Source organism: Rhinolophus ferrumequinum, chromosome 23 (genome assembly GCF_004115265.2).
Source record: "Rhinolophus ferrumequinum isolate MPI-CBG mRhiFer1 chromosome 23, mRhiFer1_v1.p, whole genome shotgun sequence".
In the NCBI taxonomy this organism is placed as follows: domain Eukaryota; kingdom Metazoa; phylum Chordata; class Mammalia; order Chiroptera; family Rhinolophidae; genus Rhinolophus; species Rhinolophus ferrumequinum.
The window spans coordinates 36,263,549-36,279,807 of NC_046306.1; the positions used below are offsets into that span (position 1 = coordinate 36,263,549).

Below are 16,259 nucleotides of genomic sequence, written 5' to 3' on the forward strand. Positions count from 1 at the left end.
TAATTGAGCCCTAATTGTCCACAGTAGAACTTGCTCGTTAGCATACCCAGTGTTGGCTGCTTTCCCTTTGTTGTCTCACTTCCCTACTCCCCTCTGGTGTTTCCTGAGTTAATCTCTCAAATTAAATAGTAGCATTCAAACCTTTGTCTCAGTGTCTACTTCTGAGACAATCCGAGCTAAGACAAGGACGGTGCTAGCCTTTTGTAAAACATAAAGCCCAAGACAAAATTTCAATTAAAATGTCAATTCCTATACCCATGTAGGACGTCTCATTATTTAAAAGAACCATATGTTGAAAAAAGACTTTAATTAGTCACCCCATCTTGGATTACATTCCATGAATTTAATGTTAATATTTGCTATCCTCAGATAACCTGCTCACATGAAGTATCCTTGGAAAATCCTCCAGCTTTGGGGAGTACTGCCCTTTCAGCTAGCCAACAAATGACCTTATCTTGCTAAGGATCATTTGCCTAAATGCCATAAGTACACATTTCTAGACAAAGGGAGTTAACTTCTTAAGGAAATGCAGTTAGCTATCCAAACCACTGAGTGATTTTAAGGAAATCATTATTAATGCTAATGCAGGACCTACAAGGTTGGAGTCGGCATTTGAAGTTTGGGCGTTTTAATTGGATCAGCATTTCTGATTTTAGTTCTATCAAGCTCCCTGGGGGTTTTGTCTCTATCAGCTGGATGCAGCTGTTCAAGTCACACTCAATGGCCAAGTGTGCTGTCACTCAGGCAGAATGGGCTTGGGAGGCTGCTCTCCGTTTTCTATTATCTGAGTACTGAAATCATGGGGGATTTCTATGCTGGATGGTTCCATCATGCACCAGCTGGCCTTACCAGACATTGGTGGCAGTCTGGCTTTGGTTCCCATCTCACACTTAGGCATTTTGGTCTTCAAGACAGGTCTGAACTAGCCTCCCAAGACCATTAACTCTTGCCTTCCCTCTGCCTTGCATCACCTCTTCTCACAGAGGTAGAAATGCTGGAGGGATTTTTAAGAATGCAGTTGACAATAGTGAATGGCTACTTGGGTGAATCAACCAGCCAAAAAATGCTAGTGAATGATAGTGTATAATAATTTGAATATCAAAAACCACTGAGGTGTTAGTAAACTGACTCTCTGGGTGGAAGGAGTCCCAGTTTGAAGAGTTTGCAGATTTCTTTGGTTTAAATACACTTACCATTGTGTTGTTCAACCTACCAAACATGAGGTCAATGGATGTCAGAGTTGAGAGAGATAGGGACAATCAGGTGATACAAGCTGTCTTAAGTCAGCCCCAGCACCTCTGCTGAGTCCTATTTTAACTGAGCCTGTACCTTGTGCCAATCACTCAAATACATGAACTCATTTAAGATATGCAACAACTCTAGGAGGCAGGGACAATATTATCTGAGGCTTAAGAAAGATTAATTCCTTGCTTAAATAACCGAGGCAGAATCTAGATGTGTTTGACCCCAAAGCTCACATTCTTAACTCTTGTGCTCCTGTCTCCAGACTGTAATGGAAAGTAAAGGCAGGGACATCTCAGGTGGTGTCAAACAAGGTCATCGTCAAGATGAGGCTCTGCCCCAATGGCAGTTGGTAGAAACAGACTGGCTTAAGTGCCTGGGATTCCTTTAAATCCTTTAATCAGTTTCTTTATCCCTAGCATAGTAAATGTCTCCCGATATCCTTTCATTTCTAAGAACATGAAGTGTTGAAATGGGCCCCAATGTGAACCAGCAGGAACAGAAATTCATCAGCTACCATAGCTGAGTTCCTTAGGAGGCAAAACCGTGTTCATGGCAAAAATCCAGGTTTCCATCTCTGCCAGAAACAGAGGCAACGTGGAGAATGAAATACACTGTCAAGGAAAAGCATAGGGTGCTTTTAAGGAACATTCCTTTAGCTTCCCCAGGCCATGAGGAAGAGTGGTTCCTTATGAGCCACAAGGAGAAACATGAGCATAGAAACCATATGTATCAGTGACTTTCATTTGAGTGCCTCCATGGGTCACATGAAATGATGCTGTTCTTACATCATAGATGACTCTTCAGAATTGACATGTATCCATGCCCACAGACTACCCAAGGAGTGTCCTACAACTTTTTAAAAAATGAAGTACTAGTACTTTGGGGGTAAATATCTCAAAATGTGGGCAAATACATGTCTTTTTAAAACTCAACCATTCCCCAAGAATTCCCATACAGGTAGGAAATCAATAATTAAGAATGTTTTTCTGAAACACACACTTTCAGGAAATGCTGGTTTGTAAATGAATTCCCAGCATTGGAAAAGCTACTCTTGGTCCATTTGCAGACGATATATTTCAGAGGTATGGTAGGGTTAGTCCTAGAAATTTCCCAAGGAGATTGCAAATGTTGCTCTGACCATTTTACAAATCCCTTTGAGGCCAGCATCTGTACTCAGTGAGTTCTTCCAAGAATCTCATTTATGTTTTTGCTGAACCCATTCTGCAGGGTCAACATCCATCTGACAGAAGTTTAGGGGAGTTGCTAATGTAGTCATTGGCAAAAATTTTCCCCTTGGCTATGGTAATGACCTGACATGTACAGACTTGCAACCACAGTAAGCCTAACTGGTGCCCCAAAACCTTTGTGGTCCATAATGCCAATATTCTTAATAGCGAATCTAGCAGATGCATTTTGTGTTCTCTTCCTTTTTTAATAAATGGAAAAAGAAAAGTGAGTTGCCATAGCTCTGTCACGTAATTTAGAATCCTGGCATAAGGTGACAGCTGCTAAGAGAGTGAGAATTAGGCACAGACACCATTATATCTGGGCTTTAAAGAAAGGCCTGGTGAAGGGAGAATAAAACAGAATTTAAAATGAAATTATCAAGTCCCTCTAGGCCCCAGGGATACAAAAAAGATTAGGAAAGATAAATGCCCTTTTCTCATGGAATTTAGATTCTCAGGTGTGGGGTAGAGGAGAGAGACATACAATAAAGAAATAAACAAAAGGACAAGATAATTTCAGATACATCAAGCGATGTGTTCAAGAGAGATTTCCCTTGCGGGGACCCATCAGATTAGGTGGTCAGGGTAGGCCTTTCTTGGGAGCTGAATTTGATGTGAGATTAAAAAGTGAGAAAGGGGTAGACATATGAATGTGAGCAGAGGGTGTGGAGAAGAGCAGAAAGTGCAAAGATTTTGAGGCCGGAATCAGCCTGATAGTGAATGAAGAACACCAAGGGAATAAAGCAAAGAGCAAGTGGGAGCTGAAGCTAGAGCAGTAGGTGGAGCCCAAAAATGTGTTGTCGTGGTCCATGAAACTGGATTCGGATCTTATCCTAAGAGCTATTTCATTTTAAAATAGGTGAGCAACATGATCTGGTTTGTGTTTAAAAGGTAACTCTGGCTACTATATGGAGAATAGATTTCAGGGAGATTAAAATGCTACAACTTAGAATTCAAAAGGTTATTGTAGTAACCCAGGTAAGAGATGCTGCTGGTTTGCAGTAAGATGATGATGGCAAAGGATGAGCCAGCAGATGAATATGGGATATATTTTGGAGCAGAACCGATAGGACTTATGATAGAAGTTATGGTTGCTTTACTGGAAAGGTGAATGAAGACAAATAGTAAGGATTTTATCTCACTTTGGGGGTTAAATTCCTGTGGAACACTATGGAGAGAACAGGTTTGCAGACATCAAGAGGATGGTGTCCTTTTGATTGAAAATGAAATTTTGAGGATGAAATTAGACAATGGTAACTGTCAATTAATCCATGAAGTTTTAAATTCTCCTGAAGAAAAAATAATTTAATATTGCCTTATGGAGAATTTTTAATTTAAAAAAAAGCACATGAGAATTCACATTTGTATTTCACATTAATGATGGCAGTAAAAAAATGTTTACGCTTGAAGTTTAAGTTCATTTTTATTGGAGTATCAACAGCTATTTTGGCTTGACAGATGAATGTTGACAGATGAATCTGCAATTAGGCTTCATTGTATGTGTGGTTTACTAAGGAAAAAAAACTATCTTTAAACTAACATGATGTTGAACTCCACTAGTAAATATTTAAATAAAAATGTTTTAAATCTTTGTGCTTCCAGAAGGCTTAGAGCCAAAAGGCCTCTCTCCACCCCCCAAGAAGAGCAAAGCAAAGAAGCCAGAATGTTCAAAAGATTCTAGCGAGGGTAAGTTCTGTTCCTCCTTTCTTTAAAAATTATGCCAGGAAAAGAAATTTCTCTTTAATTTTTGAATTATGTGTGTGGTCTCATGTTCAGATATTTTTAAGGGTTCAAAAATCACAGGACAATTTTTTTTCCTTTCCTAATATGTTTACTCTCCCCTGAATGTCAGGATGAAAAATCAAATTCGAATTTAATTTGTTAAGGTAAAAACCAAATTTTAAAAATCTTCTCAGTGTGATGTATTTTCCGTTTCTGCTAAATATGGAGGTATGGGTAGTGCTTACAAGTTAGGTGTTCTGAAATCATGTAAGGATGAAGGTTGAGATCTATCATTTGTTTTTCTCATGAACACATTCTGAATATAGAATAAAACCTCAGCCACGGATGCTGGAAATGTTTTCTGTTCTTAGTGTTCTCTTCCATTTTCTAGAAGCCAAAGTATTTTTTCATTTATGCATTGAATGGCAGATCCAATTGGGCTCAGTTTTATAAAGAAATGGCTGTCTCTGTTTTATAACACCAGTACCACTTACAAGATATTCAATTTTTTCTTTTGAACATAGATAAGGCTTTTTTTTTTTTTTTAGTAAACCTCCAACCTCTCAAAGGGGAATGCATCAACTTCTCAAAGGGGAATGCATTTGCACCTCCTACTTTCTATCTTGGAGCCCCACTTCATCCACTGTGAAATGGAGAGTATAATAATACTGATGGTGTCAGTTTGGATCTTCCAGAATGAAGATACCAAGATGGAGTAGAAGAGCAGGGAATTTACAGGGGGAAATAGTGTGGAGGATAAAAGGAGAAAATAGCAGTAGTAGGAGAAAGAAGAGAAGGAAGAAAGATTAGTTAGGAGGAGCCTCAGTCTGTAGTGCTGTCAGACTGTCTAGGGAGGTCCAGAGAAAGGGTTGGGCATTAGAGGAGCCATGCATTGGGCGGAAAAGGCTGGGCTCTAGGATCCCCTTCCCCCTGCTAGCTCACTGGTTGCCGTCAGCTTGGGGAAAAAGTGGCCTTGCCATGAACATTATCCTGCATTGAATCCCAAAAGTGTGGGTACTGGAAGCTGTCAGCTAACTTCATTGCCAGTAGCAGGTTATCTCTTGAAGAGAGAGCTTAAGCAGCTCACCTCTATGACTGTGCAGCATCTGTTTGAGTGTCAGGGTTCTGAATAATAAGTAATGACACTGCTGTCATCCTCATCCAGTTCAGAACCAATTGCAAAGGCAAAGCTCTGAGAGAGTTTGAAATACAAAAAATATATAGCTTTATTACTAATGAGGTAAGACCACAGTATCTGGTTGCCCTGCCAACAGATAGGCTTCCTAATGCTGGGTTTCACTCCTGAATATGAAAGGCAACCTCTGTCCCTTCAGTATCAAGTACTGGCGTCCTTGGTATCGTTGGCTGCCTGAACAGAGTCTGCCCTGGTGAGCGTATTTTATAGAGAACAGACCAGGACATGTCCTCTTTAGAGACTCAAGATGGAGCTGTTTCCTCTCCCAGGCTCATCAGAAATAAGGGGATGAGGAAGGCAACAATAAGTGGTCTCCGCCCTCTGGGTAAGGAGCACCGGTTAAACATTTCCAACTAATAATAAACAATAGAAACGGTATGTATAAAGTACCTAGCACAGGTCCGGCTTTCTATTAGTAATGGCTATGATAAGTACTATCCTCAACAGGACCTTGATAGGGTACACACTGTCCTAATTCATTGAAATGTGCTTGAAAGTTCAGAATCATTCAAAGAACACTTAGAACCATGGAGAAAGCAACAGCTCTAACTGGCCCACATGCTAAGCTTTGTTAGTATCTGATTGATAAAGTAGTCAAGGCTTCCACTTTCTGCTGTAATTAGGTTATTTCCTGGACAATTTCTTAAGTCCATGATTGGAAAATGGATTCGAGGCAAAACAACAATTGGAGAGGCTCTGTCTCACTGAGTGATTCCCATTAAATGCACAACCTATGTCAAAAGTTGTTCTCTATAGCCTGAATCTCTTGTCATTTCCAAGTATCACATGGTGGGCCATACAATGCTGCAGTTATGTCATCTTTAACTAAAAAGGGACTTCCTCCTAGTTATTCCTTCAAACGTGTGAAAACTTCTTTAACTTTCTAAATAATTTGCTTGTTTAGGCACATCATTCCATAATCCAAATATGACTAAATAATATGGCTTCACTTCACCCAAATACATGGTCTCAGAATCTGCTCTGAGTCACAAAAATAGAATCACTATGAACTTGTTACCAAGGACATTCTCTCTGCGGCAACGTGGTGAAATGTAAACGTTAGTCACTCTATAGGAACATGGGAATTGTGAGTTTGTTCCTAAGAGGACTTCAAAGACAAAGGAGTAAAAATTGCTGGGAAAAAAAGAGAGACAGGAAGTGTAATCTGACATGTCAGTGGTAGATGATTTTATGATAGGGCACACATTATTTATCAATGAAAAAGTGAAGCATGCCCTGAATTCATGTGTTGTACTGTTAGATATGTGTTACTTTCATGATTCAAAGAGAATCACTCTTTCCTACTGGATATGCAAATGGATATCGTATCACTAGGTAGAGGGGTAATGTGGATTATGACTCTTCTCTGTAGTCTTCCCATTTTAGAGTTATCAATCCTTTTTCCAACTTAATCTTCTCTCCATTTTTTTTAATATTTTTATTTATAGATTACTCAGCTTAACTCCCCATAATTTAGGCTCATCACACTTTTCTTGTACCTTTGGGTCCCTGCCCTGCTTCCAACCCCAAAGGTACTACTGATTACCTCAGCTTACCTTATAATATACATTCTCAAATAGGATCATAGAGTGGAGTTGAAACACAAACTCATCTAGATTTCCCAGCATATAAAAGCATAATAGCCGTATTTAGATCCAGAAAAAGAATTTTGAGAGCATATGGTCAAATTTTCTCATTCTGCAGAATTTTTGAAAGTACAGACTGCAAATGGTTCTTTAACTTGCCCAAGTCCGTGCAGTTTGAGTACATCAGAATCTCTTTTTCTTTTTTTTCGAGAAAAAAACAGCTTCTCTAATCCTTTTCCCTTTCCCCCCTTTAAAAATTAGAACTAGTTTTATTGAAGGGGGGAAATGTTGCCATCATTGCAGGCTTGATTAAAACCAATATTACTTTGGAAATATTTTGCTGAAGTATTGAACATCAAAATACAAAGTCAAATGTTTAATGTATTTACTTGCAATTTTATACTGTGGACTTTTGGATATAGAATTTTATTCTCATTACTTTGATTAGAATTTTATGGACCACAGTATACTTTAATTTGACCCACAGCAGCCTATAATGAAAGGATTCGTAATTTCCGATCCCTTATTAATTGGCTAGCATTTAATATAAATGATAATGCTATCTATGAACCAGCAAAATCATAGGCAGAATTCTCTGAAAGAAGCCTGGTTAATACTAGTTCTATCAATTCCAGCTCCCAATAATTCCAGTGAGGCTTTTTTTTTTTCCCTTACAAAAAATCATTGAAAGAATATTTTAGAAAACTTAGCACTTTTAATAAAACATGCTTGTCTCACACTGTTTCCTCCAGCCTTCAGCAGTAAATCTTCTAGAAGTTCCTTTCGTGAAAGACTTTCAGATATTGTTTGTCTAAAAATGTTATTATTTTGCCTTTTTTTTTTTTGCTTTTTTTTTTTTTTAAAAAATGGCAGTTTTGCTGGGTAACAATTTGAGGTTGATGGTTGTTTTCCTGCAATATTTTAAAGATATTTTTCCTACAGTCTTTGCAATTCTGTAGTTGTAAAGAAGTAATCTCTTAATTATTTTTTCTTTTTAGATTATCTATCTTTTCTTTCTGGCTTTGTAGACAATCTATTCTTTGTCTTTGGTATTTCTGTGTCACTATGATGAACCTGAGTGTGGATTTCTCTTTATCCTTCTTAGGGTTTGCTTTGTTTCTTGGATATGTGAATGGGCACTTTTTATTAGTTCTGGAAAATTCTCACATTATTGCCTCACCAAATATACTTCTCCACTGCCTCTTATTCTTTATTTCTTTGTCCTTCATGACTCTTAACCTACATTTTTTATGTCTCTGTCTCCTTTTGGTTAATTTTTTTCAAGTCTATCATTCAATTTGCTAATTTTCTATTCATCTTTAACTAGATGTTTAACCCTTCTCTGAGTTTCTCATTTTAATTATTAAAGTTTTTATTTTTAAAAGTTTTACTTGGTTCTTTTTAAAATCTACATGGCCATTTTTTATTTGACACATAAAATATCTTTTAAAATAATCTGTATCTGAAATTTCAATATCTCCAATCTATGTAAGTCAAATCTGTAGTTTATTGTTTCTGCAGACTCATTGTTATTCCCTTGTATATCTTGTCTTTTTGGTTTTCATGTTTCTTCAGAAAAAAAATTTTTCTTGTTCTTTAAAGATTTTTTAAAATTTATTTTTTTTATTAGTTTCAGGTGTACAAAGCAATGTAATAGTGAGATATTTAAACTCCTCACAAAGTGGTAACCCACCCACCCCCGAGCTCTAACATCCCTCTAACATCGTTACAATACCATCAACTATATTCCCTATGTTGTACTTCACATCCCTTGACTATATATACATATATATTTAGTTATAGTTGACGTTCAATATTATTCTGCTTCAGCTTCAGGTGTATAGCACATTGGTCAGGCATCTACAGTCTATGATGTGATCCCCCTGATAAGTTCAGTGCCCATCTGGCACCTTACATGATCTTTACAACATTGTTGATTATATTTCCCATATTGTATTAATTATCAATTTGTATTTTTTATTGCCTTCATTTTCTCACCCTGCCCCCAACCCTATTCCCTTCTATCACCCTGATAGATCTACTACCTATCTGGCACCATACCTAGTTATTACAATATTGTTGACTATATTTCTTATGCTATACTCTACATCCTCATGACTCCTGTATAACAACAAATTTGTACTTCTTAATCCCTTCCCTTTTCACCCATCTTTAACCCCCCTCTTATCTTAAAGAAGTCCCTCTAAGATTCCTTGTAATACTGGTTTGGTGGCAATGAACTCCTTCAGCTTTTTCTTCTCTGGCAAGCTCCTTATCTGTCCTTCAATTCTAAATCACAGCCTTGCTGGGTAGAGCAATCTTGGGTTGCATGTTGTTGCTTTTCATCACTTGGAATATTTCTTGCCACTCACTTCTTGCTTGCAAAGTTTCTGTTGAGAAATCAGCTGACAGTCTTGTGGGGGTTCCCTTGTAGGAAACTAATCGCTTTTCTCTTGCTGATTTTAAGATTCTCTCTTTGTATTTAACCTTTGGCATTTTAATTATGATGTGTCTTGGTGTTGGCCTCTGGGTTTGTCTTGTTTGGGACTCTCTGCTTTCTGGGCTTGTATGTCTATTTCCATCACTAGGTTAGGGAAGTTTTTGTTATTATTTCTCAAAATAGGTTTTCAATTCCTTGCTCTTTCTCTTCTCCTTCTGGTACCCCTATAATGCATGTTGGTATGCTTAATGTTGTCCCAGACGCCCCTTAAACTCTCCTCAATTTTTTGGATTCTTTTTTTCTCTTTCCTGTTCTGGTTGGGTGTTTTCTTCTACCTTATCTTCTACATCACTGGTTGGATCCTCTGCTTCATCTAATCTACTGTTGATTCCCTGTACTAATTCTTCATTTCTGTTATTGCATCCTTTATTTCTGACTTGTTCTTTTTTTATGGTTTTCATCTCCATTTTTATGCCTCCTATCTCTCTGTTGAAGTTCTCTCTGGGATCACTGAGCATCCTTATAACCAGTGTTTGGAACTCTGCATCTGATAGATTGCTTATCTCCATTTCACTTAGTTCTTTTTCTGGAGCTTTGATGTGTTTTTTCTTTTTTCTTTTTTTGGACATGTTTCTTTGTCTCCCTATTTTGGCTGCCTCCCTGTGTTTGTTTCTATGTATTAGGTAGGGCTGCTATGTCTTCCAGTCTTAGTAGAGTGGCCTTATGTACTAGATGTGCTGTGGGGTTTAATGATATAGTCTTTCTGGTCACCTGAGCCATGTGCTCCAGGTGTGTCCCTTCTGTGGGTTGTGTGTGCCCTCTTCTTGTAGTTGAGCCTTGGTTGATAATTGCACGTTAGTGGGAGGGACTGACCTTTGGGCTCACTTGTTGTGAGGACTGACCTTGACTACAGTAGAACAGTTGTTGTGCAGGGGCTGACCCTATGGAGCAGGATCTGCCTTAGCAGGACTCTGGCATCTGCCCAATCTGCCCATTGGGTGTGTTATACTTGGAGGTAGCTAGGTGATGCTCTAGCTCATTTTGAAGCTGGCCACTGAGGGTGCCAGTCCCAGGACCACCTTGGAGGGATCCAATGTAGGTCTACTTCAGCCCCAGCTTATGTCCCACCCAGGGCCACCCAGCGGGAGCCAGAAAGAAATCTGCAGATGGCTGCCACCTGTGCTGTGCTTGGAAGTGCCTTGAGAGGCCAAGCCCCAAATGAAGTCCGGCTGCCGCTAGTGCTGGCTTAGGCCTTCTCAACCAGAGGTACAGGACATGCTCAAGCTAGATGCTGCTTGTCTGGGTTCTGCGAACCTTTGAGAGACCCTAGGAAAGTCTGCAGCATGAGCCAAGGCAGGCAGTCTGCTCAAAAAACAAACACTACAAGCAGCCTGGGTGTGTCCAAAAGTTGAATGGGCCACGTCAGGAATCACCAGGGTGAACCAACACAGAGACACAGAAATGGCAGCCGACTGTGTTTGCATGCCAGGAAGGGTTAGGGCTCAACGAAGAAACAATGGCCTCCACCAGCTCCCCATCCAGGAGAAAGCCACCTCTCAAATCCCTGTCCCAAGCCAGACTATTCAATTCCGCACCATTTTTCCCTGCAGCCTTTCCAGCTGCTGCCCTAGAGCTGGAACTCAGAGCAAGTGATTCTGTTGGTGGGTAAGTCCGCATGCAGTCCCTTTAAGAAGAACGCCTGTGAGTGCAGCCACACCCATTCTCACTCAGTCACAATTTCTGCTGTTTTTTACAACCAAACCTTATGGGGACTTCTCTACCGGCACTGGAACACTGGGCCAGAGTGAGGCTGGGATATCTTGCTCCTCTAAAGGATGGGGGGGGCGCACAGCCGAAATAGCCCTCCCGAAATTTAATGGTCACACACGGGTGTGGGCCCAACCCATCCCATGTCTCTGACCTTCCTACCAGTCTGGAGGTGGCGTCTTTGGCACATCCTTAATTTAAAGGCTTCAAGTTCAGCTTGATCTTATGCAATTTTCAATAATGGTTGTTTTGTAGATTGGTTGTAATTTTGATGTGGTTGTGAGAGAAGGTAAACACAGCGTTTATCTACTGAGCCATCTTGGTTGTCTCTCTTTTGTGAAAATTTTTTGAAGTTGGGTTAAGAGCTCATTTATTTACATTTTGTCTTCTAAGATACCTGGAGATACGACCATTTTAGGAATACCTTAAACTACAAAGTTGGTTCAAATTTTCATTTTTTTGTTTTGTTTTGTTTGCTATTGTCCTTAAACTCGTATTAGTGTGTGTATAAGATCAAGAAATCTCAACAAAGCCTTTTTTCTTCCTTTTTCCCTATCTAACCAGTGCTAAAACTGAGACAGGAAAATTTCCCACTATATTTAGGACTAAATCACTGGCCCCTCTGTGCTTCACATATGTGGCTCATTCAAACTCAAGCTCTAGGTAACACTTCTCAAAAAGTATTCCTATATTTGCATCACCAGTATAACCTGGGAACTTGTTATAAATACCAATTCTAGGGCCCCACCCCATACCTACTGCATCAGAAACTCTGAGGTGAGGCCCAGTAATCAGATGCATGCTCAAGTTTGAGAACTACTAATCTGGAGTCTAGATGATCTGGAATTGGCAAATGTCTCAAAGCAAACAATAATTTCAGTGTTTGCTTACAAATCTTAACTCAATCTCCTTCATCATTTTCTGTTTCTAAGAAGTTCCCTTGCAAAAGCATCAGCTCAGTCATGTATTCAAGAATCAGAGAGATAGAGATAGAGGTAGAGACAGAGATAAAGATAGGACACATAGGTGATTGGTAGACAGTACATACATACAAATATGCATGAATATGTTCCTTTATATGTATGTATATGCATACCTACATTTATAATACATAGTATGGAATGATGTATACAAAATGATTTCAGGAATTATCTTGGAGGACTGGAGAAGGGGCAGAGGCAGAGTTTGGAGATTTTAATATTCAATTTCCAAAATGTGTGTGTAATTGAAAAACATATGTGGCAAGAATTATTCATATTTATAAAACAAAAACATGTTTCATTAAAGAAAACTAAAGGGAAGTTATGCTTCTAAAATTCAGTAGCCAGTTTAGAACAGTAATTTTCTCTGTACATTCATCGCCAAAGACTTCAGTGGCTTTCAGTAATGAATGTTGTATTTCCATCATATTTTTATAGAAAGCACTAGTATTTTGACTCTTGCTCTACGATTGCCTCTGTATAGAATATTCAACAAGCCTACCTGTGATACTCACTCTTCAGGAAACTGAGCCCTTGCAATGCTAAATCAAGCATCCCTATACTGTACTTTAAAATATTAATGATCTCTTTTGTCAGATGAAATTATATGTGGAAGCATTTTGGAAACTAGAAAGCACTATACAAGTTTGAAGGATCTAACGTTGCTGTTAGAGGTATTATTATTATTGTTGTTTTTATTAAAATAATTTTTTCTGAGTACATGAACTATTAGTGAAATGCACTTTGTATTTCCTGAGAGTCAGAATTTTCTGTCTGCCCTTTTATTTTCTCTGCATATTAAAGTACCACGTGACATGCTGTTTTGTGAGTGGCTGAACAGAAGGGACATTCTATCCTTCAGAATGCCATGCAGCAGCTCATGCAGTATATTCATAAGTATGATCTTTAATTTAATTTTTGTGACAAGTGCAGTGAAGGGTAAAATCAGGCAGTCATAATTTTGACTTTGCCATCATTCAAATGAGCTCAGCTTAGTGATTGACCAACTTTGAGAAAAAAAAAATGTGGGGATAAGGAAAAGCATCTTTCTCATGAAGAAAATCTTTGTTTTATCCTCCAGATCTTGAAATAGCAAAAATTTAAGCAATGTATAAATACGAACAGTAAAAATTAGAATACCGTAAAAGCCTATGTCACCTTCTTGCTTTATTTGTACTCTGTGTTCTGCTTGATTCAGGGCCATTCTGAGCCATCCCCTGCTGCAATTTAGCAGAAGAACCCAAGAGTCTATTTCATTTTTGGTCATGCTCTCCACATTTACCTATTAAACAGAAGTATGTTTATGACCATGAAATCCTGTTTCAGAGTCAGCTCTAGGATTTTAAATGGGGATTAGAGAATATAAGTATAGAGACATTTTTCATAGTGAAAAGGGCTGAAACTACTTGGATAGAGTAACCATAGGTCCTGTTTGACCCACAATAATTCCTGTTTATGCTTATTGTCCTTGGCATATTATTAGCAATGTTTCTTTCACTCATGGTAGTGTCCTGGTTTAGGCGATAACATACGCACTCTGACAATGAAGTTCATGAACTCATCCTAGAAAAACTGCTACATATCTCATGGATGAATATCACATCGGTCACCTTCCAAGTACTCCCGTTGGGAAGCTATGCACTGATGCCAGTGCCTAGTCAACCCCTCAAAGCAATTTTGGAACTCTTTTTCTGGAATGGCCATCAGAGCTGTTGTCATATTACCCTTGATGTCCTGAATGTCATCAAAATGTCTTCCTTTCAATATTTTCTTTATCTTCAGATAAAGAAAGAAGTCACTGGGGCCAGATCAGATAAGTAGGGAGGGTGTTCCAATACAATTATTTGTTTACTGGCTAAAAACTCCCTCACAGACAGTGCCATGTGAGCTGGTGCATTGTCATGATGCAAGAGCCATGAATTGTTGGAGGAAAGTTCAGGTCGTTTACGACTAACTTTTTCACACAGGCTTTTCAGCACTTACAAATAGTAAACTTGGTTTGTCAAGTTGGTACAAATTCATAATGAATAATCCCTCTGATATCAAAATTTTAGCAACATCGTTGCAACATTTTCGCGAACTTAATTGTCAGACCTTGTATATGAACCCGCAGAGAAATGGTTCAGCATGAGTGTGTGCAGAGCTCTTGATTATCCAAATGATGCTTCCTACTTGGGCAGTTTTTATAATTTAAAACTCAGTTTCCTTGTATTAGAGGCACACACACACACACACACACACACACACACACACACACACAACCTATCTTGTGGGACTGTGGGGAGATTTAACCAAGATGGTATATGAAAACCACCTGGCACAGTGTCTGGACAGAAGAATCAGTCAGTCAAAGTGTATTGAATTTGCAACAGGAAGAGCTCCCTCCCACCAAAACTTCACCCACCTTGTTTGTTAATGCTTGCAAGTTCTTTTAATATGAACAACACTATTTTGCAAACAGAGATAAGATTTAAAATGCATTGACTAAATCTCTCGTATCTCTCTAGCTTTTTTTTCTTCTTTACTCTCCCGTAGGATCACTCAGCACAATCTGCCCTCCCCACAACCACATTAATTTCTATCCCAAATGGACTTCCTCCCAGTCTGCCTTTCCTGATTTCAATTCTCTTTTTCCTCAAGTCAAACTTCCCAAGGAATTAGTGTGCCTTCAATATTTACACAAACTCCACCTTCAATCACTCTTCAGCCTCTACTTCCTGCCTCTAAAACTTCACGGATGATACCAAGTTAGGTCAGCGACATTAGGGAGAAGGTGGACTCTGGTTACTGGCCATCAGTTTAGACCTTGGCCCTGAGACATTCATGATCCAGCCCCCGTGATCTCTTGAAGTCTGGTGACTCCGTGCTAGACTCCTTCCTTCATGCCCAACAAATATTTCCATCTTTAATTCAAAAGCTCTGAATCGTGGGTTTTAATAGCAATATAAGCCTGTGAGAGTATCTAAGGCAACCCTCTCATTTCACAGATGGAGAAACTTCTTCTAAAAGTCCTCCGAAATTGTCTGGAGGACTCACATGAAAAGTAATCCTAAATTATTAACAACTCCTAAAAATAACCAAGGAAAAGAGCGGTTTATCAGGGCACGTACAGTGGGTCTTTTAATAATAATTATAAAGTATCTTTCTTTAAATCTTGTATATGTCTGTGAGTAATTCAGGCTATATGTGTTTAACCATTTCATTTCCAAAACTGAGGATAAAGAATGCATCACTCACATGTGTTTGTCTTTGTTTTGTTGAAAACTCAATCTCTGGGTTTATGGAGCTAAAACATTAGGGTATTTTTTTTTTTCCCAATGTTGGCACAATGTTGATAAGACATTTGACAGCTTATGTAATAGTAGATACTAATTTTTCAGCAGAGAAAGGTTTTGTTTTGCTTTGTCTTTACGGAGAAGTATTGCTATTTGAACAGTATTGGATTTTCACATTAGGATTTCGCCATTATATTTCAAAATTTTGATTTTCTAGTGTAACAAAGTTGTGCTGTCTGATTATACTAGAGAGAGCCTTAAAACGGTCCACCTACACTAGAATTACCTGGATGCGTGCCACGCTCTCCTAATGCCTTGCTCAAGCATGCCTGTTTTCGCATAACTCCTGTCACTCTGGAGCCATCAGAGGCAGTCTTAGGAAATGACTGTACTCCAGGGATCGCCGTGCTTGAGGAATGATACACAGAAAACCAGTCTACTCTATTCTCCCTGGACAAAAATGCTAGCACATCCCCTGGAATCTTTTCTCAATTCTCTGCCCTGAGAATTTCACTGTTCGCTAACAATCTTTGCTGCTGGCAGAAAGAAAGTAGATATGGGATTGGGAGGAAAGGAGTGCAGGGATGAGGAGGCTGGTGCTAGAATGTGGGCAGAAATGGGACAGTTTTGGTGAGTGCTGGGTAAATGGTTGCAAACTGCTACTCTCTGGAGAACTTCTTACGTATTCCCTCAGTCTAAAGCTGCAGCTTATGATGAATGCTAAAAATGTGAATTCTCTCCCCCAGTCCCAGCCTTCAACAAAGTCAGAAAGCTGCATTTTAACTAAATGCAATGCGTCTTTGGAGCAACAGTTTTCAAATGT

At 38.9% G+C, this 16,259-nt stretch overlaps 1 protein-coding gene across 2 annotated transcripts in view; it reads left to right on the top strand.

Annotated features, from left to right (window-relative positions):
• MACROD2 (mono-ADP ribosylhydrolase 2) overlaps nt 1-16,259 on the top strand; it is a 2,095,255-nt gene that overhangs the window by 1,920,004 nt on the left and 158,992 nt on the right. For both annotated transcript variants that reach the window (XR_004421812.1, XM_033094758.1), the window contains exon 11: nt 4,074-4,157. Coding sequence is in view for 1 of the 2 variants with exons in the window: in XM_033094758.1 (XP_032950649.1) it covers nt 4,074-4,157 (84 nt within the window). In the remaining variant the exon portion in view is untranslated. The remainder of the gene's footprint in view (nt 1-4,073; nt 4,158-16,259) is intronic.